The sequence below is a fragment of the Physeter macrocephalus genome, chromosome 21 (genome assembly GCF_002837175.3).
Source record: "Physeter macrocephalus isolate SW-GA chromosome 21, ASM283717v5, whole genome shotgun sequence".
NCBI lineage: Eukaryota > Metazoa > Chordata > Mammalia > Artiodactyla > Physeteridae > Physeter > Physeter macrocephalus.
In genome coordinates, this window is record NC_041234.1 from 91,574,761 (window position 1) to 91,602,321 (window position 27,561).

The 27,561-nt window shown below is 37.3% G+C and overlaps 1 protein-coding gene across 5 annotated transcripts in view; it reads right to left on the reverse strand.

Annotated features, from left to right (window-relative positions):
* Window positions 1-27,561, reverse strand: part of KLHL13 (kelch like family member 13) — a 180,755-nt gene that overhangs the window by 50,619 nt on the left and 102,575 nt on the right. For 2 of the 5 annotated variants that reach the window (XM_055081743.1, XM_007121535.2), the window contains exon 1: window positions 9,851-9,930. The exons of 1 other annotated variant lie outside the window; for it this stretch is intronic. In XM_055081743.1, the coding sequence (XP_054937718.1) occupies window positions 9,851-9,930 (80 nt within the window). Of the gene's footprint in view, window positions 1-9,234; window positions 9,551-9,850; window positions 9,931-20,688; window positions 20,755-22,438; window positions 22,480-27,561 lie in introns of those variants that run through there. 2 more of the 5 variants (XM_007121534.2, XM_007121533.2) reach the window with 2 other exon arrangements.

A 27,561-nucleotide genomic window follows, 5' to 3' on the forward strand; every position in this document is an offset into this window, starting at 1 on the left:
AATTGCAAACTTTGCTCCCTGGTACAGAAGTGTCTCAGTTCATATTTAGCATATAAGCGCCAAAATAAATAAATAAATAACATCGACTTTCCTTACTGCTATTTTATTTTAAAGGATTATTCATCCCAGATCAGGCTATCTGCAAGGCTGCATCAGCAATCAAATAATATCCACTATTCAAAAATATAATCTGCAGGCTTCCCTGGTGGTGCAGTGGTTAAGAATCCGCCTGCCAATGCAGGGCACACGGGTTCAAGCCCTGGTCCGGGAAGATCCCACATGCCGCGGAGCAACTAAGCCCGTGCGCCACAACTACTGAGCCTGCACTCTAGAGCCCATGAGCCACAATTACCGAAGCCCATGAGCCTAGAGCCCTCCACAACAAGAGAAGCCACTGCAATGAGAAGCCCGCACGCAGCAATGAAGACCCAACACAGCCAAAAAAAAATATATATATATATAATCTGCAATTATAATTATATGAAAGAAAGCCAAACATATGATGGTGTGATGGTGGATCACATCATTTGAAAGAAAAGTCTCTAATTACATCTATCTATATACTTCAGCAATATGCTTATGAAAAATATGCTAATGAGCCAGGTCACTGGTCTACTTTAGATGAAAATTTTGGTTCCAGTTTCATGAACTTTTGTTTAGCTGTGAATCATTCAGAAATGATTACATGTGCACATCCTTTGAGGGAAAGTGCTCATAATGAATGAAAATCACTTCAATTTAGTGATGCTAAGGGATTATCTATTGGATAATCTACTTACAACCTAAAACATCCATATACTTTTCAAAACTCTATTTCAAAATAGTTTGTAGATCCACCCAAACTAAAGCCAGGTCGAACTGTGAGTTAATTAGGAACACAGTTCAGTGTAGGACAAGAGAAAAATCTCTGGTGTAATCACATGTATAAAGAGAAATCTAGTTGAAGTTTTTGTAGTAAACTGGTTTTTAACATTAATTTGTAATACAATTGATGAAATGGGATAAAATAACAAAAAGGAAATATAAATTAAGACTGAGTTAAATCATCAAATGTGAATGTACACAGATGGAGGAAAAGTGACCAGACTTAAACATCACATTCTCTTTCAAGGTACAATGGTATGACAAAGAATGATTTCTAAGGTTCCTCCCAGCTCTTAGAGGCCAAGAATCCTGAATAAGATACTTACGCTCTTTTTAAGATGTCACTTTCTGATCTCACTGATCAGTGAAAAGCACTATATTTTTGAAACCAGAAAAACAAAGAGTGAAAACAGAAGATGTTACAGGGCAAGCTGTAAATGAGCAAAGGTCTTTTAGAATTTGTAGAAATACCTTCAGTGAGAGATTTTCAAGTGGGGGGTGGGGAGAAGGAGGGGGAGAGAGGAAGGACAGAGCAATGGCAAAGGCACTAGTTTAACCCAGTTGTCCACGAACACTCAAATGAGCTTGCCTCTCTAATGTATCATTCTCACAATGTTTCATTCTCACGATTTTATTGTTTTAAATACAGTATTCAAGACTTTTAAATCAAAAGCTCAATCGAGCCCCTGCACCTTCCAATCTAATCACTTCAGTCCTTAAAGGTGGAAGAGAAAGGCAGAAGAGTGGGTCAGAGAGAGATAGATGTGAAAAAGACTCCTGCCATTGCTGGCGCTGAAGATGGAGAAAGGGAGCCAGAAGCCAAGGAACGCTGGCGGCCTCTAGAAGCTGAGATCAACTGCTGCCTTACAGCCAGCAAGAAGATAAGGACCTTGGTGGTTCTACAACTGCAAAGAACTGAATTCTGTCAATGATCCAAATGAGAAGGAAATGCAGTCTCCCCTAGAGCCTCAGAAGCAAACACAGCTCCACCAACACCGTGATTTTAGCCCAGTGAGACCCATACCAGACTTCTGACCTAAAAAACTATAACATAATAAACTTGTGACGTTTTAAGCCATTCGTTTGCAGCCATTTGTTATGGCAGCAATAGAAAACTCATACATGGAGGTTTTTCTCAGTGCCTGCACACAATCAAGCAATGGGACGATGACGTCCACAAGAAAGTACTAAACATACTGACTGGTTAGTACCCTAGGACTGTGATAAACAGAGCACATCTGCTACAGTCAATGGCAGCTAATTACCGGGGGGAAAAAAGGTGGTCGGCCAACGAAGGTAGAACAGTGCTTCGAAAGAAATAGGAAACAATGAGGTTAATCCCAGTATCATATCAGTAAGTAAAGATAATTGCCCCAGTATTTTCCTGCAACTTCACCACTTGACAGTACCACAAAGTAAAGCTAACTTCTCCCTGTACCACCACCCAATTCAAAAAAGTTTATCTCATCTGTCATACTCCTTTGTTCTTCGAATTCTAGTGAGATATTTCCTAATTAGTAGATGGCATGAAAGTAGCAAAAGTCTATAAAAGAAAAAGGCATTAGAGGAGTCAAGATCATTGAAATCAAGCAGAACTGCGTTTGAATTTTCACTTCACCTCTTACTTGAAGTGTAACATTGAGCAAGTTAATTAACTTCTCGGAACCACTGTGCCCTTAGAGTAAAACAGGGAAAAGACTTACCCTTATAGAGTGTTTGGGAGGCAGCTTCCAAAGTGCTTGGCACTTTTTTTTTCTGGTGAGGGAAGGATTTATTACTACTTGCAACAAGTAAGGAGAACACCAGGGATCTTTCCCAAAGCAGTGTCTCCCCATACAGCAAAATTGGGGACGTTTTAACACAGTGCTTGGCGCTTTTATAGTAGCACTCCATAAATTGTATTACATTTAACTATGTTAAACCAGGACATTTTTGAAAATTGCAAATAAATACGTTTCACATGAAATTTACAATATCTGTTGTATAGGCTAGATTCAAGAGTTCTGAAAGTTGTTTTTAATTACATTTTTCTTATGGAAAGATGTTATTTCATTTCTCCACTGAACCATATCATAAGAAGAATTGTCCAACGAGTTGGGCATGCTCCTGTCTTACCATACCATAAATGTTGCAAAATTGGGTTAAAAACAACATATACCCTCATCAGAGTAAGTCATGCCAGTGAAAATATTTTACTATAATTGGAAACGTAATATAATTTTATTTTTCTCTAAGATTACATCATATAGTCTGGGATCAAACTGTTGATGCTTGTAAGGTAAAAATATATACACTCGTGTGCTATAAAGCACCTAAGCCCTGTCCAACTTAAAGAATGGCACCCCATTTTTCTTGTTTAAAAAAGTGACTATCAAGTTTAAATGTAAATTGCATCATTTTCCATCTTATGGAATATGTACTTTCTCTCTTTTGCTTTGTTTAAATATTGGGGTATAACTGACATACATTGTATTAGTTTCAGGTGTACAACATAATGATTTGATATTTGTATATATTGTGAAATGATCACCACAATAGGAATATGCACTTTAAAATCTGGTATCTATATCCAATTCATATCTCCTCAGTTAGCCCAGATACATTTCTCCTCTGTAGTATTTTTATTGCCATTAAATCCATTATCAATAATGCAAACACAGTAAACAAGAATGTTATTTAAACTGGTTGTCTTGGTTTAGAATTTTCACAGGAGCAAAATAAATCAAGCAATTTAATTGTTTATAAATAAAGATAGGATAGAAGATAAAGACTAGTCATTTTGAATAACTGCAAGGACTATATCCGTAATACCCAGCAGAGTTATGCCTGGCGCATCACAGGCAGTAACTTCTGAATATTATAAACTCAATGTACAAGGTGATTGAAAAAGAACTGAGCTCTTTCAAAAGTGGATTGCTCAGCAACTTCTTTATGTACTGATTCCCCAAGAATCTCACGTTTATACCACCTCTTTCTTGGCCTTGAGGAGATAAAGCAATACACTGTGGCTGCTATTTCAATTTAAAATATCAGCATGCACAGTGCTTATAATTCTTGACTCTTTACAAGTAATACAGTCATTAATACAAATACTTGCCTATCTCTTCCTTCTTTCTTTTCCCTCCCCCTCACTTGGCCCTATTTAGGTCTCATCTGAATATTCTAAATTTCAAGCAGAATGTCTGGAATCCTTAAGAGTTCTTAGTAACTCCAGACTTCTCATGATGGTGAAAGATTTGCATTTCCCTCTCTCTTCCCTCTGGGGAAATGTTTTGAGGGGTACTTGGAAGTAACACTCATTTAGGCATAAAAAACAATGAATCTAGATAAATTTTCGACAAGTAAAATTCTTGGAAATTGCTGAAAGCATCCGAAATACTAGCTTTCTGTTTTGTAAGTTTCTTGTGTGCAATATTCCTCAGATACATTAAATGGTTTTAAGAGATCTTTTTAAAGACACATACGATAGGCTTTAAAACAAAATTTTAATTTCATGTGCACATGCCAGAATTCCTCAGACTTGAAGATCTGAAGTAGCCAAGAGAATAAACGCTGACTAGGAGGAACAAGCAACCTAGTCGTAAACCTCTGAAAAGAAGTTTGTAAACTCTGAGTCACTGTGGTTCAGGGTGAATGCTATGATTAAAAAATAATATAATCGCAGGCTCTTTAAGATAAGCAGAACGCCTGTATGAAAGGAGAGAGGTCTCTTCTAGTCGGACGGTGTGGGGAGCATCTCATTCAGATGTAGTATCTTGCATAAAGTTTAACACAAAAAACTATCTGGGTGAGGCACAACCAGCAGAGTGAAGAGTCTGGAAAACGTGTCACATGAGTAATGGTTAAAGAAAGATTTCCAGGCTTGTACGTTATAGAGAAAATAATATTTTTCTCCATAGCTCCAGAAGGCCACACTAGGAATTGGAGATGAAAGATAAGAGGAATTGATTTTGCTCAATGCATGGAAGAGCTGTCCACGAATTAAAGGTGCTGGCTTGGGGAGGTAGTGAGCTCTTTGTCACTGACAGTGATCAAGGAGAACGTGCATCAGCATCTTTCAGAGTTGTCACAGGAAGGATTCCTGCTTTAAAAGGCGATTTGGATTCTCTAAATGACATCTAAGGTCACTTTTATCTCTATGATTTTCCATTAATAAGTGTTAAGCTAGCCCTCCTGCAAGTTCAGACAATGGAAATTCACAAGAAACATGCTACAAAAGTTACAGATGAGCGCTAAATTGCTCTGTGTTATTTATGTTATTTCTCCACATAATTTTGTTAGATTGAGCATATGTTGTAAAAAAACAAATTAAGCAGACACAAACAAAAGTTTATGTATACACTAACTGTGAAAATATCTAACTAATTATATACTTTTCTAATTTGAGAATATCAATTTGGGAAGTATTTTGCTAGATGAAAAAGATATCTAAGGTTTTGTTTTATTTTATTTTTCAAGGTTGTATTTTATTCACTAAATTAGAAAAAAGACAATCTTAGGGGATAGAAAACATGTCAAATTTAGAAAGTGCATATTTTAATTTTCTCTGTCCTTTGAACCACCCACAAACAAGGAACATTTATATAGTATGACTAAATCTAGATAAATTATTGACAATTAAATAAAGCACCATTTTTTCTAGGGAAATCTAGATACTGAATCTCAATGATAAAATGATAGAAAATGCTATAAAAGTCAGTGCTGTTGGCACTTACTCTAAAATATATTTTACATAGTAAACAAAACAGTTGTAAACAGGATGCTAGCTGAATACAAGTGTATTGGCTAAGAGAGGACAAGTCTAATTCACTAACACTCATTCTACACCCATTGTCTGGCTTGCTATGATTCACTGTTACACTGTGCTGGTTAATTCTTACCCATTGTCTTCCTCCTTGTGGCCACACCATTATTAGCAAGACTTAACTGCCTGTGAAGAAAGATAAAAAGATAGCGAATGCTAATTCTGTTCTATTTCAGTGTGTCCTTGGAATCTAACAATACATGAACCCTATAACATCAGCCTGAAGGAATCATTTGCTGCTTGAAAACAATGAATACCGAAACACCAGAAAACCACTTAGAAGTGACTGCCCTTTCAGCTTCACTAATTTAGGCAAATTGACAGGTTAATTTACACGGTTCACACCTGTCAGGAGCAGAGTCTACTAATTCAGCTTACACTGACCAGGAGATACTCCTTCAGGCTAAGGTTGAACTTCAACCTTCTGCTGAACAGAGTGTAGCACAAACACATCACTCAGATTTCGATCAAGACAGTCCCTTCAGAATTCCACATGGATGGCACACCACCCTTGCAAGTGTTCAAAACTGAAGCTGAAGGGAGACTCTACCTAATAAAGACTGAATAATATTTGGTAATCAAGCTATCTGGAGGCCAAAGGATTATTATTTTCCCAAATCTTTTGTCTTTATGATACTCCACTCTGCCCAAATCATATTTTAACACAATTTGAAAAGCACTTTATGCTATATAAGAAACTATTTTCCTTAATATTATCATAAACATTGTCTTTATCATCAATAAGTCTTGAAAATATGGAAAGGTTTTAACTCACGTTCAGGTTCTAAACAAGCAGAAAGCAAGCCAACTTGGACTTTAAATCCACAAGGAAAAAAAGCTTTTCTGCTCAATGTTTGCAGTAAGTAAAACATTCTCTATTCTAGCTTTCACTAGTGGATAGCAGCACTGCCCTATCACCAGCATCAATGGAAGAGTTCTAGCCAGAAGCACCTACACTGAGTTTAGAAAGAAACCATAAGGAACCTTTGTATTTCTCCATATTTGCTCCATTACTACAACACATTTTTACTACAAGCAAAAATATTTTATACTGAAATTTCAGTCTTTGAAAAAGCACCCAAGTCATCAATGAAAATCATGTAATATGTCTTCGACAAATCACAGTAAATAACGATAAAACATTACAAACCAATACAAGCAAATATACCAAAAGATGCTTATATTAACTGGGAAGAATTCTATATTCAAGATAGTATTGTTAATTTTCATACATAATTTTGCAGGTAAATTCTAAAATATCACAATCTATCAAAGAGTCAGAATTTAACTGCTCCATTTCAATGCAAAGACTTTAGACCCAAAAGACACAAGTAGCCATCTAATCTATGTTTGCCAACCCAACCGACCATGAGAGCAAACATGATGTTACTTGACCCAGGATTCCAACTTACTCTTTACAGTTTTTGAGTGAAAAATATGCTCAACTTAAATATCATCTGTGCGTAGAAGTGCTATGGAATATAAGGGAGCACTGATGAGAACAACATGTTAAACGTGGTATTTTTATTTCTGGCCCAGCAAGGCAATGAACTCTAAAGCAGTCAAAAACGAAACACTTTATTTAAAACTTGATTTAAACTCCCCAAGCTGGTCTTCTTTTCCTATATTTAACATATATTATCTGTGTATATTTACATAATATTTTAAACCTCATATTAATTTATTTATTAAAAAAATAAGTTAAGGCCAATTTAACAATACAGACTGTCACAATGTCAAAATAGTCCAGACTAACACTAGCTCCTCAAATATACGTTTCCATTCTACATATGTGTACTACCAACACTCATTGCCAACGTGCAAGATCTATGATATTTTCTGGCTTCTCTCGTCTAAATCAATTCACCCATATCACCAGGTCAAAGAGGCGAGGACTTAAAAGAAAGAAAGTGGTTCATTAAAGATGTTGTATTAAGCTCTATCTGAGCTTGTGGCTAGTATGGATTAAAAAAATGTAAGTATTTTTTAATCATCTCTAAAAAGTAGCAAATCAGCTGCAACAGGGGCTACAAATTGGATCTTTTGGACAGTAAAATGCAGTAGGAATACTAGAATCATTAGTAACCATTATTAATTGTAACCTATTGATTTTAGTTTGGGGTGTGTATGTTTTGTTTTGATGATGAAGTGGCTTTTGGTAAATCTTTGGTCATTTCTCACCAGCTGAGACATATAAAGTCAACAGGCACATCTCATTTTCTCGAATTATCTGAAGGAGCTCCATTAACTTGTCACCTCCATTAATTTGCACTTTTGACAAATGCAGCTTTTGAGAAACAGAGCTGATGTTTTTCTTTTTTCTTTTACGAATATAACTTAAATTTTTAACTTTATAGGAAACAGAGTTTAACACCCAGATAAAATAACCTGAAGCATCTCTAAGAAGGAATAGAAAAAATAATCTGAAAATGAAATGATGACAGGATTCAAGTCTGAAATGTCCTCATTTTTCCTCGCTTTCCCGGGAATTGCTTCTTTTGGACTAAAAGCCTTTCAAAGAACCAGACAGATACCACTGTGCATCTGAACCTCATATAAAACAAAAACTAAGTAATAAAATGGCAACTCACCAGATTTCTAAACACACAATGAACCTAAAGCGGGAAGAATTTTCCACATCTGTCCTAGTGAAAAATATTTTAAAGGGAACACATACAGTTAAGACAGACTTTCACTCAAAAGCTTTTCTCGTACAATTATTTAATAAAAAAAAAAATGTGCAGCTTTCCCTCACTCCTTCCTCTACTAAAAAAAGATCACAGACAATACTTTAAAAGAATATTTTATTATATCTCCCAGATTTTGTTTTTAAAGCAACACTTTGCAAATTTAAAAAATAAGATTTTCAAAAATTCTAGAAAGACGTCCCAATATATTTCAGTACATATTTACTTAAAATAAATTTCTAAAATAGATATTTGTATAATACACTTTTTCAACTCCATGTATATAAATAACTACTCACAGAACTATAATTTGCACAAATTCGAACTTATACTCCAGAACTCGAATTATAAAACTGAGAAAGATATAATATCAAACTTATGAATGTTCATACACAACTCAAGTATAAAAGTCCTGATTAAAAGACTCATTTTCTGATCAATGTGTTAACTCCGAATGCTTCAAATTCATCAAAAAATTACAGAAAGTATTTCCATATTTAACACATCAACATCAATCATCAGCAGTTTTTGTGCCATTACACAAAAGAAGTCATCTTAAGTATTTCAGATACACAAAAATTCAAAACATCCAACCAATGTAAAAGTTTATCCTTATGCAATTCCTTAGATATACCTTTAGACTTTCATCTTAGTAATTACATTACCATTAGGCACTTTAAATGAAAAGAAACATAAACTCCTAGAAAAACAAAACAATGGTAAAATGTGGGCATGCCAATATATTTAAATGTAAGCAAGCTTGAGGTTTTTAATCTTGTGGGGTTTGGGATGTTGCTGTTTGGGATTTTTACCCCCTTTTGCCACAAGGTTGATTCATGAATGAAATCCCACTTTAATATCCTATTTTCTCTCACTTACATGTATGCTGGAGAAAGTGGAGTTGACCTGGATGTTTTAAGCACAGGAACTGGGAATTTCCAGATAGCAGGAGAGCTCGTTTTCCATTTCAATGGCATGTTGTCACCACGGTACTACAATAACAGTAAACAGCGTTTCCATAACAGACTACCAACTAGGACTTCCATTCCACACTGTACTGACACAGCAGTGGCTGCCGCGGAGAACAAGCAAACGATTCTGCCAGTGCCCTTAAACCGATGCTTCCAATCTGTAAAATAGGGCTGCAAGGTACCTCCTTTAAATCCTCCTGTCCCCTAAAGCAAATGATGATTCTATCGTTCGAACTCAACAATAGTGCCACCTCCTTAGGAAAGCGTTGACTGCAGTATATTTTTTTGAAAAGACTGCACTGTGCATACCACACAATGCAGCTTTATTTGATAAAAGCGGCTAGGGTTTGGGGTGGTTTTTTTTTTTTTTTTTTGGTATTGTATTAAGCTTGCATTACCATTGTTCTACCTTAACAGGGATACTGCAGCACTGCACTATATTCTGCACCTATTAACCTGATTTCTGACCAATAGTAGCAGGAAAAAAAAATAGACGGGTTTCATATGAAAATGAAACAACATACCTACTCAGAATACACTTGTCATCCTCTGAACATTCTTCTTTTGAGCTGCAACAATACAAATGGGATATAAACCTCAGCATAGCCTTAGGCCACAGCTAATAGAGATCAGTGACTAAATTCGGCAGCCTGCTTTCCTCCTGTGCAAGCTCTGGCCACACAATACAAGAATGCCATTATGGGAAGAGCCCGTTTAAAAAAATGCCAGTCTCTCTGTTTTCCAGTTAGAAGAAGGCAAAATGTAAGAACAAATATAAACTGCTGCAGAACTCTGCACGCTCTTCTAGTAGCTTCTGATTCAAGTTGCTCTCTTTTCCCTATTCTTATTTCCAAGCCAGGATGAGCAAAAATCTCATACATTTACAACATGCTGTGTGCTAACACGAATATCACTCTGTCTTCTGCAGCAGAGAAGTACAGAATAGCGTGCTCTTAATAGCAGTCCTCGGAGGGACGCTATCAACAATCTAATTCAGTGCTGCCCTCCCCTTCTTCTCTCCCCCTTTCCCTCCCCTTCACCCTCCTTCACGCCTCCCCCGCCCCCAAACAGCTCACAAATTGCCTAGAGGAGAGACACCAAGCAGGTGTCCAGCAGGGACCATTCCAGAGCTCAGCGGCGGGTCCGGTAACCTCTAGGGGTTAGTGACTGACAAGGAGGTTCAAAAATTCAAGCTGCCGTCAAAGGCAGGTTGACGTATTTCATGAAAGTAACGGCAAATAGAGGCTTCATCTGTATTGTTTTAAAATACTGCCAGAAAATAGCGTTGTAAATGCCCAGAACGCGACTGGGTGTTTCAAGTTTCTGTTTAAAGCACCAAACTCACACACTTTCTACACAATTCAAAGAAGTGAAAATAGGATAAACCGGTATTATGCTGACCTCTTTATTTTCAGGTTGAAGAATTTTATTTCTGATGTAGGCAAGTCGCCATCACTAAATATCTACCCTCAATGCGTCCTTCCACCTTCTACCTAAAAACCGAATTACCCATCTTCATCAAATGCAAGCTTAATAAAGGAGGACCGCCATTGACATGAAAGCCGCTACCTTTTAAAAAACTCATCGCAGTGATGAAAAGCTCATATTTACTTTCAAGTTTATATTCAAACAATAAGCTTTTGCTTCCAACTTAAGTAGCTGGCTTTCATATGCTCTTTCCAAACGATTCCCAGTTTTTGAAAGATTGAGCTTTAGTCCCTAAGAGCCTTTCTCATTTGTATTCAAAAAGCACAGGTAATTATTTCTGTAAGAAAGACACTGCTTTTAAAAATTGCAAAATACGTAATTTCATATACCAGAATGCAGCGTGAAATCACCTAAGGTAATCACAAGTACCTTCAAGAACACATCAATATTCAACAATGTATTTTCCTATGAAATCCAACATCTATGTATATGCAGTATATACATTCACGCATACATACCTAAGGAGAGAAAGCTTATTTTGAAACATTGACCAGTAATGCATAAACTTTATTAAATACTAAATAGGTCTCAGCCATCACTACCTCACAAATAATTTTTGTTCAATCTATCAGACACAAAAACACTGCACAAAAACTGAGTCAAGCAACTTAAAGGGTTAAATGATATTTCCAACTCTTTTCAGTACCCCAGCCAAAAACTGTCTCACAGAAATCTTCAAAGGAATCAGAGAAAGGAATATTTATCAATATCTTAGTGGCCAAAATACATTTTAAAAGTTTTTTTAAAGTGGCACTAATACAAATAAACTGTAGTCAATATTTTACATTAGAAGGATTTGTATAATAATCTTAATAGTTAAGGAGCAAAAAGGTCCTAGGGACAATTGGCAGTGGTAACTTGTTGGAAACCCCAAGAAGGAAAACACACACAATACGCACGCGCGCACACACACACACACACACACACACACACATACACATACTCATCAAGCAAGTTTAGAATGTCTCATTCCAAAGCCCTGAAGCATTCTCAAATATTTAAAAATATAAAACATAAAACAGCTACAAATTAGCTATATGGAGCAATTTTAGAGAGGAACTTCAATCACTTTCCAGCTTATGAAAATATTACAAAGTAGTAATTGCAAATGTAACTTCTCCTTCTGAGAACAAAGACCCCCAAACCTATGTAAAACCAAGGTAGTTAAGTGTTTTGAGTCTTTATCTGTGAAGATTACTCAATATTTACGAGGGGGAAATAGGGTGAATGTAGAGTTTTCCAAATTTCCAAGAGGGTAACCTCCCAAAACAGGCGAAGATCACTTTATTGCAAAGGTTCTCAAGTCATTATTCTACTACGAACAATCAACTGATTCAAAAAACCAACATATTCTTGGTCTAATCTCATTCGGCTCCAAAGAAATCAACCAATACCATCAAATCATCTCTTAGACTTAATGTTCAGAACCTGTTTTTGTAGCACTCCAACCGCTGTAATATTTGTTCAAAGTGAAAAGAAAGACTGCTTTCTTCCACCCATCCTAAACACTCTTAAAGACCCCCAAACCCTAAAAGCATTATATCTGATGATGAGCATTTATTTATATTCAGTTCTTTTGATTTAATAAATTGCTAGAAGTCATTTGTAATTCTCTCTCATGAGCAAACAACCAATACGCCAAAGGCTTTAAAAATAATTCCCTTAACTAGAAGTATAGTCCATGAAATATACTTTACACTATTAAATTGCTTAACAACACCATTCCTCATACGTCGTTTAGAAATAAACTTCAGCCAGGTAAAATCACCCCAATTACAAATTAGCAGAGTCCAAATTAATCAGATTTTACTATCCTGACGGCGACTCTAGTAGCAACTACGGAGTGTAATTACCATTACATTCCAGAACTAAAAACGTTTTCACCTACAGAGTGAAAGGAAGAAAATGATTAAATATATATTTTAAATATAATTTTATGCAAGCTCAGTGGTCCCACTACTTTAATATTTAGACCTGGGGGGACCTCCCTGGTGGCGCAGTGGTTAAGAATCCGCCTGCCAATGCAGGGGACACGGGTTCGATCCCTGGTCCGGGGAGATCCCACACGTCGCGGAGCAACTAAGCCCACGCACCACAACTACTGAGCCTGCGCTCTAGAGCCCGTGAGCCACAACTACTGAGCCTGCGTGCTGCAAGTACTGAAGCCCGTGCGCCTAGAGCCCATGCTCCGCAACAAGAGAAGCCGCCGCAATGAGAAGCCTGTGCACGGCAACCAAGAGTAGTAGCCCCTGCTCGCCGCAACTAGAGAAAGCCCACGTGCAGCAATGAAGACCCAACACAGCCAAAAATAAACAAGTTAATTAATTAATTAAAAAAAATATTTAGACTGGGAAATGTCAAAAGCCCTCGTTCACATCACAGGAAACACTGATTTCATTTACAGAACACTTGGTTTCTATTATGGACAACTGCATAAAATGGGATAGAAAGACAACATGCACAAAAGCTCTTCAAAACATTGTATGAACATTAATCACTTAAAAATACCTGTGAATGCGTATTTCAGAGACGTAATAAAGAACAATGTTGGGACTTAGCCAAGGCCACGAAAGGAGTCATTCTTGGCCAAATCTTACAACACAGAATTCCCTGGTTCCCAAAGTAGAAAGAGAAGATTTGTAGAACTTTTACAAATCATCTTGCTCAGTACCCTCATTGTATAGATGAAAAAACTGAAGCCCAGAGAAGTTAACTTGTCACACTACTAGCTAGTAGCAGAACTGGAACTAGAAACCAAATTCCATCTCCTAGTCTAGGACTCCTGCTCTAGAATCCCTACTGTCCTTCCTTCTCAATGAGACGGTTCCAGAAGATGTTTCCATATGAAGTGAACCACATTCTACAAATGTCTCAATGTATTCAAAAGAAACAAGAACTACAAAGAGTTATTTATTCCTCCAATTATATGTACACTCAAAGACAGACATGGGAAAGAAACACCAAAAATACAAACATGTGCAGAAAGACCATTTCCAAAATCTTAATTCCAGAAGGTGTTTAAGAATGATCAGGGAGAAAATGGTGAGTAAAAATTAAGCCAGTCGTAGTATGAGAGACAAGTGAAATATACAGCCAAGAGTCTAATTTTTTTCTCAATGTAAATGTTTCTAAATAACTTTATACGAAAGTTTAATTTGCTTACTGACTGCTACAGTTTGTCTCCAGTACCACCAACTCGTGAAATGAATTGACTAATATGTCACATATCTGACCTCTTTCTCCATATTTTCCCAATATCCCCTAAGAACTAACCTACCTTTTTCTTGCAAGTTTTGGTTAATCCCGTGGTAAGTACAACTGAAGAATAATAGCATTAACCATCGTTTGTATGAGCAGGCACTGTGTATTCTTCTGGAGTCCTGACAATGTCCCTTCAGACTAATCTGGGAGATCCATGTTATTCCTGTTGCTCAGACAAGACTGTAGATCGTGCCAAATCGTGTGCTCTGTTTATATTCTACCAATCAGTAAAAGTACTTGGATGGCAACCAAATAGGACTGTTAAACGCTTTAAAGCATACAAAAAGTTAACTTCTAAACAGAGCACAATTCTTAATACATTCAGGGCTCCTCATTACAGGAAATAGAACTGTTCACGCGAATGGCTATATATACTTAGGTGTGTGTGTGTCTCCTTTTTATTTGTTTTAGGAAATTGAATATCAAATACATTAAAAATTTCGTACTAGATACTCTGATATGTAGCCTTGCTAAGATCAAAATGGAAAATCCTAGACATTTCTCAAAGACAGCTGCTTTGGAAAGTCATTATTTCATCTTTTATAAGCACCTTCTCACAAATCAATTTCCTTAACGGAACTGTGTGGACTCTTACAGTCCCACAAAGAATTTACATAGATTATTGTAACCATGACTATGCCTCGGATTACTGTAGGACCTATCTCCTTCACAATACAAACAAGTAGAAAAACACACTTGTGCAGGCACGTACGCACATGTGTGTGTATATGCACAGAGAATTCCTCAGGCCATGATGGCCTAAGTAATGTGAAGGGAAATACTCTTCCGATCTTTAACATTTCCAAAGGAAAATATGGATACTAAACGTTTGTTTGTTTCTTTGTTTGTTTTTGGGGAGTCAGGTATAGAACAGCAATAAGAGGAGCTAGTAAGCTGATAAGGTAAGGGGAACAAAGGAGAAAAAAGTAAGGGTGAGGAAGGTAATGGACTGGCTGGAGGGAGAATGGAAATCCAGAATGGTAGTGGTTCCTGATGTTTATGTAGCACCTTTTATAACCGGGGGTCAGATGAATGAGGTTATGACGCTAAGATGGGAGTTGGTGTAGAAAGGACTGAGCAGGCAACAAGAGAGATCCAGCTGTTGGGGACCCAATGACCCACAGATTCTGACCACCCTTAATCTCACTACGCTGAAAAAAGGATTTGCACTGAATGGGAAATTCAGAAGTCCTTGCCCTTCCTTCTTCCTTTTGTTTTCTACAGTATCTATATTCTTTATGGCTTCTTTTTGTTGGGGGGGCGGGCTACCCTTGAGTTCTTCATTCACATGATTCCCAAATCCATATGCCCAAGTAAGCCTTCAAACATCTTTGACATGCATAACCTAAATTAATTCTTACGTATTCCCACGTATTAAAAAATGCCTTAAAACCCCAAATCAAAGTGTTTGGGTGTATTGGGAAGGGTAATGGTGGAAATCAATGATTTTTACATACATACTATCTATATACCTGATTTTGCATTACCATTTTTAAATTGTTGAAAAAATCCATTTACAGAGACAGTTTATGATCATCAAATAGGGATAATGTATCCAGTGCTCCAATAAGAGGCCTGCTGTTAGGACATCCCCGTGCTCCAGCTTTGCTACTTTGTCTGCCTGAGATGCCCTCCCCAAACTCGTGCTCCTCCTTCAGGAAGGAATCCCTGAATCTTAATCTTCCTAATTGATCACTATTCCTGGCACATGGGAAAGCACTCAGGAAGTATTTGTTGAGTAGATTGAAAGAGAGATTTTTATAAGCAGAGTAGTGATTAAACAAGAACTGTGTACTGAAGCCAGGATATATCCTGAAAAGTTTTAAAAATGCTGTTATTGATTCTGCTATTACTAAAAGCAGAGTTCAAAGTAAAAGGAATATCCATCTGTTAATTTGATAATTTTAGGCTATAAAGTCCTTAAAATGAAAAAAAATTAAACATACACATTGTCTTGTTAAAAATAAGCATATGTTGAAGAAAATCACCCAGAATACATACTTTCTTAAATAAAATAAAGGCGTCACTGATAGTGATGATGGATTGCTCTAAGGAAAAATCTCTGCTCTCACCTCAAATAAGAATAATTTATCTGTTTAGTTGTCTCTCAACAACTTCCTAAGTATCTCCTTAAATTACATTTGGTAAATAAAACAGCCAAACTATTGTTAGAGTTTCTGATGTGCTTGTACATTAAACCTGCAAACTTATCAAAATAAAAATCTATTTAAAATGTGCAGTGTTACTGAAAGAAAAGTTAAGAATATGGCTCTACTGACTAAAAATTATATGCATATAAAGCTTTTCAAATAGTTTCACTACTTTGTGGCATCAACTATAGAAGCAACACTACAAACTGTGCATGAAGACAAAGTCATAAGCAATATTACAATCTTAATTTTGTAAATTATGAACTATGTTGATAAGAGTAAATACTTTCTACCAATGTTTATCTATAATGGTTGAAAAACTTTTTAAAATAATAAGCACATCACATACCTAAGTCTCAAAAGCATGCCAGTTAAAGAAAGTCAACATTTCCTATGTTATACATTCTTTCAGTAATACCTATATTTTTTACAAAAATCTGAGTGCTGAAAGACCTTTAGAATAAGACATTTTCCTCAATATCCCAATTAAAATTAATGAAATAATACTACTATCTTGAAAAAATCGTATTTATATCCTTTTATCTAAAGAGTTATTACAGCATTCACATGCGCACCATAAACGTTACAGCCAAAAATGAGATCTAGGCGATTACCTAAGTTGTTCCACCTCTTCTCCCTGAGTATTTGTAAATCTTGGTTACAAATACTTAGGGTAATCACAATAATATTTTGCTAACCAGAAGCAAACACTTTCGTGAAAAGCTAATCCTAATGACTCACTGAGAGTATACCACACTACTTAAATTTTCCATGAAAAAGGCCCTTTATATGCAATTGCTTTAATTTTGTCTTTACCATTTCCCAGGCCTAATCATTAAAACTTCAAATTTCCTATACGTATATCTATGTAAACTATTATTGTTTAAAAATAAAGGGTTTTAGCTATATAATGAATGAGAATATCTTAAAGTCCAAAAAAGGCTCAACTTCAAACTTGAACCCTGTGACCCACTGCCATAACATGGGGACCAATAGTTTTCTTAAAGGTATAATTTATAGAGTTACGATATCTGCCTACTATGGTGGTATTAAAGAGACTTAGCAAACAGTTCAATACCTCTATTTTCATGAGTATTTTGAGAACCTTCTCATTTTCTAATTTAGTGTTCTTCTCATGGGTAATCTTAAATTCTAAAGATTTTTTTTTTTTTTTTTTTTTTTTGGCCGCGTCGCATGGCTTGTGGGATCTCAGTTCCCCGACCAGGGGTTGAACCTGGGCCACGGCAGTGAAAGCCCAGAATCCTAACAACTAGGCTACCAGGGAACTCCCTAAAGACTTTTTTCTTAAAAGAAAGGCAGGGAGGGAGGTACAGAAACATTTATACTGCAAGATGCCAAATATATGGTAGTAAGTCTAAATTACAGAAGCTAGTGTGCAATTAAAAACTGCTATGCCTCGGGCTTCCCTGGTGGCGCAGTAGTTGCGCGTCCGCCTGCCGATGCAGGGGAACCGGGTTCGCGCCCCGGTGTGGGAGGATCCCACATGCCGCGGAGCGGCTGGGCCCGTGAGCCATAGCCGCTGAGCCTGCGCGTCCGGAGCCTGTGCTCTGCAACGGGAGAGGCCACAACAGGGGAAGGCCCGCATAACACACACACACACACACACACAAAAATGCTATGCCTCAAAAAATATTTAGCAATTATGAAAATCCTATGATGGAAGACATCATTAATTCATGTTATATAAAGTGTTCATGTGTTACAAACTAACAACAGCATTATTTTAGATTTATGTCTGACTTCATTACTTGGATGCAATGGTTGTCCAGTGGGGGAAATCCTTTCTTTTCCTTGATCTCATGTTGTATTACTAAGTAAAGTAAATGCGATTCTGACATGAGGGAATGAAAAACAGAATTCAGGAAAACAGAATTCATCTTCTAGGCTGACCCTAGGTTTTAGCTAGATGCAATTTAAATTTGGGGTTCCTGACTGCCTTTCTAAGTCTGCCTACTTCAACCAGTAGCTCAGAACCACTTCACGTCTTCAAAATCAAATATATGTTTTCAATAATCAGTTATTTCTCATGGAATTCTGAAGGTATACAACACTTGAGTAAAATACATCTTTAGCTAGCATATATTTATTCATTCATTCCTTATTCAGCTTGACCTAAGTCAGAGACACTGTTGAGCATTTTTATGAGTCTTCCACTACAGGGTCTGGCCATTTGGTTTGATGCTGTCCAGCCAGTAAACAAAAATATTTGTGTTTAGGGATTTCCAGAATCAACAGTTTTTGAGATTCAGATCTGTAAAGCACAGAACAACATAACTTGTATTCCAAAAAGGTTGAAGAAGCAGCAAGATCGAGCTTAAACTGATACTCTAAACAGGGAACAAGCATTAGCCAATTGAGTAATTAGGACCACGTTTTCGCACTTGTCAACTAAAATGCATTTGTTTATACTGAGGCCTCTGTAGTATATTAGACGTTCCTGACAGTGTAAGATCGACTCCTTGAACTTCACAAACACCAAAATCAATCCACTCACTATGCCAAGACCAAAACCTGTAGAGAAGACGTGCGAGCTGAATTCGCTCAATCATCAGTGAGTACGGAGAAGTTATGACTTTGCTAGATGTTACAAGTATACAACAGAACACATGTTCCCCAGCCACAAATCCCTTAAAATCTAATCGGGCCGACTGCATATTCACATATGAAACATGAGTAAGCATAAATATATTGCTACCATTAAGCCTTAACCATCCAGAATCCTAGATAGCCTAGTGTTTTTAAAAATTAAAAATTAAATTGAAAACAGCTGGGATAGGTTAACTCTTAAAAATATTAAAAGTCACTTGTTTTTCACCTTTTGGGGGCAATCTTTCTGCTCTTTATCTTCCTTGAGTCGAAAACGAACACAAACCTATTTAAAATACCTCGCAGTCACCATAATGCGCAACACCTATTGTGATATGCCTCCAATGGAGATATAGCAAGGTGTGCGAGCAACAGCTGTCATTCCTCACCCCTGCCTGACTCCCGCCCCCATAGGCCTCGACATGGAACTTGGATGCTACCAAGAGAAAAGGGGCTCTTTTCTTTATCTTCCAATGTATACCAAGAGAAAAGTCCTATACCTTTTTTTTTTTTAACATCTTTATTGGAGTATAGTTGCTTTACAATGTTGTGTTAGCTTCTGCCGTATAACAAAGTGAATCAGCTATACATACACATACATCCGTCATATCCCCTCCCTCTTGCGTCTCCCTCCCACCCTCCCTATCCCACCCCTCTAGGTGGTCACAAAGCACCGAACTGATCTCCCTGTGCTAGGCGGCTGCTTCCCACTAGCTATCTATTTTACCTTTGGTAGTGTACATATGTCCATGCCACTCGCTCACTTCGTCCCAGCTGACCCTTCCCCCTCCTCGTGTCCTCAGGTCCATTCTCCACATCCGCGTCTTTATTCCTGTCCTGCCCCTAGGTTCTTCAGAACCTTTTTTTTTTTTAATTTTAGATTCCATATATATGCATTAATATATGATATTTTTCTCTTTCGGACTTACTACACTCTGAATGACAGACTGTAGGTCCATCCAAAACGTCCTATACCTTGAAGGCAGATGCTCTCCAACTTTAGCATGCCTAAGAATCATCTGGGCTGAATACTGAACATGTACAAGTCTGGAAGTGAGAAGCAGTACTCTGTATTTTAAACAAGGACTCCAGCTGATTTTCATGCCTGGTCTACTCAACTTGGAGAAACCCTGCTTTAAAAGTCAAGGTGGCCCACCCCCACTCAGGATGACCCCGGTCAGAATGAGGTTCTGTTTTCTGTCTCTGTGCCTGGCCTTCCTCAGCATATCAGCATTGGCTGCTCACCAGTCGTTGTCTGTCCCCACTGTCCATGGCTATTATCTTGCCCTCCCACTCTCCAGACCCTTCCAGGTCTGGGAGAGTCTGAAAGCAAGGTCTCCAGCTGGCGGACAGATTTGGAGGCAGACAGACACATGCAAAGTGGGCAATTGTGAAGTACAGCAATTAGGAAACAGAGGTAGTATGAGTTACACTGATTGTGCAATACAGGGTAGAAGTTAAAGACTTGTTTTAAACTTTTTCAATGAGGAAGGGTGCCGAAGAGGACAGAGCTGGGCACCAGTGGTCTGCTTGCAGCTCTGCCACAAACTTGTAACCTCTCGTGTTATCCTCCTCATCCGTAAAATAGGGAAGATGCCAGACTCACAGCAGTGTGATAAGAACCAACTGAACTTGTGTTTGTGAAAGCACATTGGAAAATATAAAGCACAATACAATGATGTGTGGTATTTCTTTGATGAAATAATTTCTTTTTTTGTCTTAATAAACACAGTACCCTAGACGTTATTGAAAGTTTCTTTGATGACTGAATGGCTTCTAGTACCTCAGGGTCTTTTTTATGAAACTAAATTCTCATTGACAAAAAGGTAGAAGAAAATGCAGACCCTTAGACATACCCTGAAGTTGATTTTTTGAATATATCCTTGAAATCGGCTTGTTTTAAAGATAATTGCCTCCGTCTCCTGAAAGTGGAGTGCAAAAAAAAAAAACTCTGGTTAATTGTGGCTTTATTGTATGTAGTTCAAAATTTTCAAAGCATACTCTGCAAATATTTTAGCTATAAATTAATAAACCATATTTATAAATCCTGAACAGTTAAGACTACACAGAACAATTTAAAAATATGTGAATTAACTTTAAAAAAAAACCTTAACTAGCAAACCATAAGATTCTATTTGTTTTTATCTATGCTCTCTTAATGTTTCAGAAAGTCTGGAATAAAGATTGACATTGAATACAACATTTATTGGCAGCTGATCTAAAAGACTAAACTAGACAAATCTGGACACAAGGAAACACTTTTCCAGTAAATATATACTCAGCCTTGGAATGCTTTGTCATTTTCTAGCTTTTTAAGCCTAAAGTTCAATTCTATGCTGATATACTGTTTTGCCATAAAAACCAGAAAGCAAATGGCACAAGCTTTCAGAGAACAGATGGCTAATGTTCTTCTAGGTTCATTTACTACATTTTCTTATTTTCATACTGCTTGTAATTAATAAAAACATATAAATAGATGTATTGTTTCCTAACGAGAAGATTTTGTTTTTGTGAAGTTCTGTCATATACCTAACTCCTTTGGGCTAATACAAAAGGCAACGATGAGCAGACATACTTCTGGTACTGCCTCAGGAATGCAGTTTTAAAAATAGAGACTACTACAGAAGCACTGCAGTATATGCTGTCAACACGCTTAAAACATTAAAGTATGCTGGCAGGTGTTTGAGGAGCTCTAACACAAAATTCAATTTATTTACATTCATTTCATTTATGTTGCTATTAGCTTAGAGAAAGTAAACATTACTAAGCATTACCTTTGTCTAACTTTTTCTTCAAAATAAACAGATTTGGTATTTTTCTGGGTCATCTCACAAGCACTATTGCATTATTAAAGTCACAACTAAATCAAAGTCATAGTCTAATAGTATCTTTAAAAAGACCTTGGCAGAAACCTTATCCAGAATGTTATTCTACATCTAATGACTTGTTATACAAAAGGTAGGTAGCAAGTATTTTATTTTTTTTAATGATAAATTGAAAACAGCTTCTCCTAATGGCAATACTATTTCAAAGTCTACTTTTACTATACACATAAAAATTATTTTTGAATCATAAAAAGCTACAATGGGTTAAATTCATATTTGTCATATCTTCGCAATAAACCTCATGAAGCAAATAACAATTATATATTTTTTGGCTTAAAAATACATTAAAGTATCTTTAAATACAGATTATTTTATATTCCTATTAATATTATTCCTTTCTTTTGTGTATTTAAGAAGAATCTGGTGTGCCACCTTCTGGTAACTGAGTGAAATTATGTATCTTCACACAAGTCACTATTCTTTATTTTAACTTTTAAAAAATATATATATTTCTTAACCTGTATTACATTTAAGCTATATAAATAAATCTATACCATAGTCTGAAATAAAGTAAAATTTCCCTAGTGATTTTTTTTAAAAAAATCAAGCTTTACACATGCTTCCTATGATTTTTCCATGGTTACCAATATGTCTCCTGAATTCTACAATACATATAAAATTGATTTTTGAACACCGTTTCACAGCCACATATGAAAACAACAGGCTTGCCATTTTAATGAATAAGTAACAGCAGTAAATAAAGAAAAAGAAGTTCTCTTACCAATAAGCCCATTTTTCTCTTAAGGTTTGAACTCTCATCATTTGTCATGTTCTTGTGGATCCCTCTCTCATCAAATTCTCTGGAGTTTTAAAGTTGAGAGCTGTAATGCACAGCTAGGCTCCTCTACATAGTAGCGCACCCCAGTGCATCTGCCTGGTATAACGCTTCACAGTTGTAGCTCCCAAAAGCAGAAACAAGCTTTATGTATTCAAAACCTATGCACTGCACACCTTCCCTTGATAGGAAATTGTAGTCAGCGTGGTTGAACTATTTACATTTCTTATCTTAACTCCTGATCCGATATGAAGATCAGAACCACATGAATCTCGAGCTTAGTTACAGTAAACTGAGCAAGGACAGTGCGTTCATCTTCAGAGCAGAGGTGGGGTGAGACAAATACTAACACCAGGAGATCTGACCGAGAAAAAAAAAACCCAAACATGTTTATCTTATTTTTTCAAGGGTCACTGTCCTGATATTTGTCATATTACCTTAATCTTTATTATCTTTAACTCTTCTCTCCCAGTCCCTAGTAGCCAACCAATAACTCCTATCCTTTATTCTTTATCAATTTTCCAAGAATCTAACCCCTACTGTTTCTTTGTTTGTTTTTTAACAAATGAACTATTTCAAAAAAAATGCATATAACTGGTCTCTCTGCATCTCCCATCTTTAATCTAGCAATCACATTGCTTCTAGATGACTCTCTTAAAATACAACTATACGTGGTGTAAATTAAATGTGCCGAAAATATTTTATTCAACAAATATTTGTCAAGAACTTGCTACATGTTAGGTAGGTACTCGGTCAGGTGATATGGATGACATGGTGAATAAGACACAATCCCGTGCTTTCAGGAAGCTTCTAGTTGAGTGAGGGAAGCAAACATGTACTCTGACAGCACAAAATATGGTGTAGAAGTTTTAGCAGCATAAGCCCAGGATTCTACAGCAGCAGAGGAACAATGAAATTAGTGCTGCAACTGAGGCTGAAGAATGAGGCATTCACCAGGTGGACTCCAGCAAAAAACAGTCTGTGCAGACACACAGAGGTTTGAGGATTACAACATGTTGGGAGAATCGGGAAAGTCTTCAGTACAAATGGAAGGAGTTTCAGGTACATGGTGTTGAGGGGAGTGGATTTTAAGATATACAAAACCATATCACAGAAGACCTTACGTGCCAGCAAAGAGGTTTCGATTTTATCCTACGAGCTATGAGAAGCCATTTCTTGAAAGAGTGGAACACTCAAGGAATTAAACAACTACGCCCAACACGCAAAACTCAAGACAAGCCGGCCAATATACTCTTCCAATTCACAGCCTAGTATCTCCTAACACCAACTTCCCATTCTATACCTCACAAGCTTGCTTTGTTCTTCCTCTCCTTTGCTCCAGAGGTCCTCCTGCAAGAAATCCCTTCCCCGGTCCACTTTTCTAAACTCCATTCATCCTTCTAGACCCAACTCAAATTGCATTCTTTTCTGTGATGTCTTCCATGGTAATCTGAGTCTACAGTTTACAAATGTTCCTCCATCACATGGACCATACTATGCATTCTTCCTAATGCACATAATGCACACAATGTTCAAGAAACTTTTCTGACACTTTATAAAGTGAAGCAAGATGGCAAGGAAAAGACACTAAGGCAAAAGCCAGAGCATGAGGGTAAGTGGCCTAAGAAAGTAAACCTCCCCAGACTTCACAGGACACACTAATCTCACTAACTTTCTTCACCACTCTCAAGCCTAAAAAGAAAAGAATATGGATGTAAGAGAACTAGATCTGGATTGGGCAGCAACTCTGCATTACTATGCAACATTGTTGGCTGTATATATCACAGCTCTGGTTCAAAACCTCCAGAGAATTGATAAGAAATGGATACCAACAGAATAGCTAAATGATGGAGCTGTGATCTTTGGAAGAAAAGAGTTAGGGGGGGAGCTGTGATTGTTGCTTTACTACTTGCAGTAAAACAAGAGAATTCACCTGAAGGTCCATACCATAAACAGAAAGAATTCATGAAGACCACAGAAATAGATGGGAGAGTGAGGACAGGGGATTGGATCCAGAAGGTTTAGAATCTCATGAAGTATTAAGGGAGAAAATCCAAGTGTAAGAAGGGGGTGTGTTAAAAAAGGGATAATAGTGTTAGCTGGGAGATTAATCTAGGATAAGAAGCTTTACCAGAGAAACGTGTGCTGGGGTGTAAATATTTAGTGTTCTCTTGCTGTGGAACCACACCCCACTATGCTCAGTGTCAAACAGTCAGACAAGCTCTCGTTGAAGTTGGCATTTAGCATTCAGCTTTGTCTCATCCTTTTTCTGTATACATACTTTCTTACATTTATGCAATGATGCAAAAACCATGGTGCTTTCTTTCATTTGCCAATAAAAAATCTTTTCATCTTCTTCAACCACTTTATGTTAAAGTGGGTTAAGAGGATTCTGCCAATAATTTCAAAAAGTAGTTAATACTGGAAAATATTCTCTCAATGACTTAAAAATGCCCTAGATAAAAGCTATCTACACCTTCTTTCTTGTTTGTTGAGTGCAAAAACTGACCACTTTTCCTTTCCACTAACTTGTAAGGAAAAAATTCAAATACAGAAAAAAATGGAAGAATGTGATTTTGGATGTGTGCCACACTTTTCTCAAGAAATCTTCAAAAAAGGGCAGTATTTAGGGGACATAAAAATGATTTAATCCACTGGGTCTTTGGAAGAATGTTTTAAAACTATGTATCAATGGTACCATAGATTTTATTTATTTTTATTTATTTATTTTTGGCTGCATTGGGTCGTCGTTGCTGCGTTCGGGCTTTCTCTAGCTGCGGCGAGCGGGGGCTTCTCTTCATTGCGGTGCACGGGCTTCTCATTGCGGTGGCTTCTCTTGTTGCGGAGCACGGGCTCTAGGTGCGCGGGCTCCAGTAGTTGCAGCACACGGGCTCAGTATTGCGGCTCACGGGCCCTACAGCGCGCGGGCTTCAGTAGTTGCGGCACATGGGCTCAGTAGTTGCAGCGTGCAGGCTCTAAGGTGTGTGGGCTTCAGTAGTTGTGGCACGTGGGCTCAGTAGTTGGGGCTCAGGGGCTCTAGAGCACAGGCTCAGTAGTTGTGGCACACAGGCTTAGTTGCTCCGCGGCATGTGGGATCTTCCCGGACCAGGGATCGAACCCGTATCCCCTGCACTGTCAGGCGGATTCTTAACCACTGCACCACCAGAGAAGTCAGGTACCATAAATTTTAAAACAAGAGAGAATAAGCCAGACTATTTCAACATTTAGTTTTGTGGAAAACAAAACAATTGCTAGAGTATTTCTGCCATAGGTGAAAAAATAATAAGAATAAGACCAGGGCTTGAACCCATGTCTCCTGCATTGGCAGGCGGATTCCCAACCACTCTACCACCAAGGAAGTCCTTCACTGTTGCTCTTTAAATGATACTGCGGTACTCTCTCTCTTCGGACCCAACAGAATATTGGTTTGATGGCATCCAAGGAATGCTGCCTTCCATCAAGCCATCAGCCACTGCAGGCGCCCTGTCAGTGTACCCTGAGGGGAATTCAGGATGGATTAAGATACATATCTAAGGAATAATTTCAATGAGCCCAGCCTCTTACATCTTCCCATACATAGAAAAGCACGAAAATCATTAACTTGAGATTTTTGTCTTTTGTGATTAGCAGTAGTCTTTTGATGTTCAGCTACATGCTTTTTCCTTTTAAGCAAAAACTCCTGTATACCTTGGCTCCTCCCTTATCTCTTCGGAACAATTCCTCAGAGCTCTCAGAGAGGCTGTCTCCCAGGCTACAGTCCTTAGTGAGGTCCCTGAATAAAACATAACTCATAACTTTTAGGTTGTGGATTTTTCTTCACTTGACAGATGGATGGAGACTTGAATGGCTCAATAACTGAACTGAGCAAAGGAAACAGCTACAATAAGGAAGGGAAATGTCAATTATCTTTTGCCTAAGTCAAGACAGTATTTTTTTAAATTTTAATTTTATTTATTTTTATACAGCAGGTTCTTATTAGTTATCCATTTTATACATATTAATGTATATATTTCAATCCCAATCTCCCAATTCATCACACCACCCACCCCCGGCACTTTCTGCCCTTGGTGTCCATATGTTTGTTCTCTACATCTGTGTCTCTATTTCTGCCCTGCAAACCGGTTCATCTGTATCATTTTTCTAAGCTCCACATATATGCGTTAATATTTGATATTTGTTTTTCTCTTTCTGACTTACTTCACTCTGTATGACAGTCTCTAGATCCAACCACATCTCTACAAATGACCCAATTTTGTTCCTTGTTATGGGTGAGTAATATTCCATTGTATATAGGTACCACATTTTCTTTATCCATTCGTCTGTCGATGGGCATTTAGGTTGCCTCCATGACCTGGTTATAGTAAATAGTGCTGCAATGAACATTGGGGTGCATGGGTCTTTTTGAATTATGGTTTTCTCTGGGTATATGTCCAGTAGTGGGATTGCTGGTTCGTATGGTAATTCTATTTTTAGCTTTTTGAGGAACCTCTATACTGTTCTCCACAGTGGCTGCATCAATTTACATTCCCACCAACAGTGCAAGAGGGTTCCCTTTTCTTCACACCCTCTCCAGAATTTGTTGTTTGTAGATTTTATGATGATGGCCATTCGAAGAAGTGTGAGGTGATTCATCATAGTAGTTTTGATTTGCATTTCTCTAATAATTAGTGATGTTGAGCAGCTTTTCATGTGGCTCTTGGCCATCTGTATGTCTTCTTTGGAGAAATGTCTATCTAGGTCTTCTGCCCATTTTTTGATTGGGTTGTTTGTTTTTTTAATATTGAGCTGCATGAACTGTTTATATATTTTGGAGATTAATCCTTTGTCCATTGATTCGTTTGCAAATATTTTCTCCCATCTGAGGGTTGTCTTTTCGTCTTGTTTGTAGTTCCTTTGCTTTACAAAAGCTTTAAAGTTTCATTAGGTCCCATTTGTTTATTTTTGTTTTTATTTCCATTTCTCTAGGAGGTGGGTCAAAAAAAGACCTTGCTGTGATTTATGTCAAAGAGTGTTCTTCCTATGTTTTCCTCTACGAGTTTTATAGTGTCCAGTCTTACATTTAGGTCTCT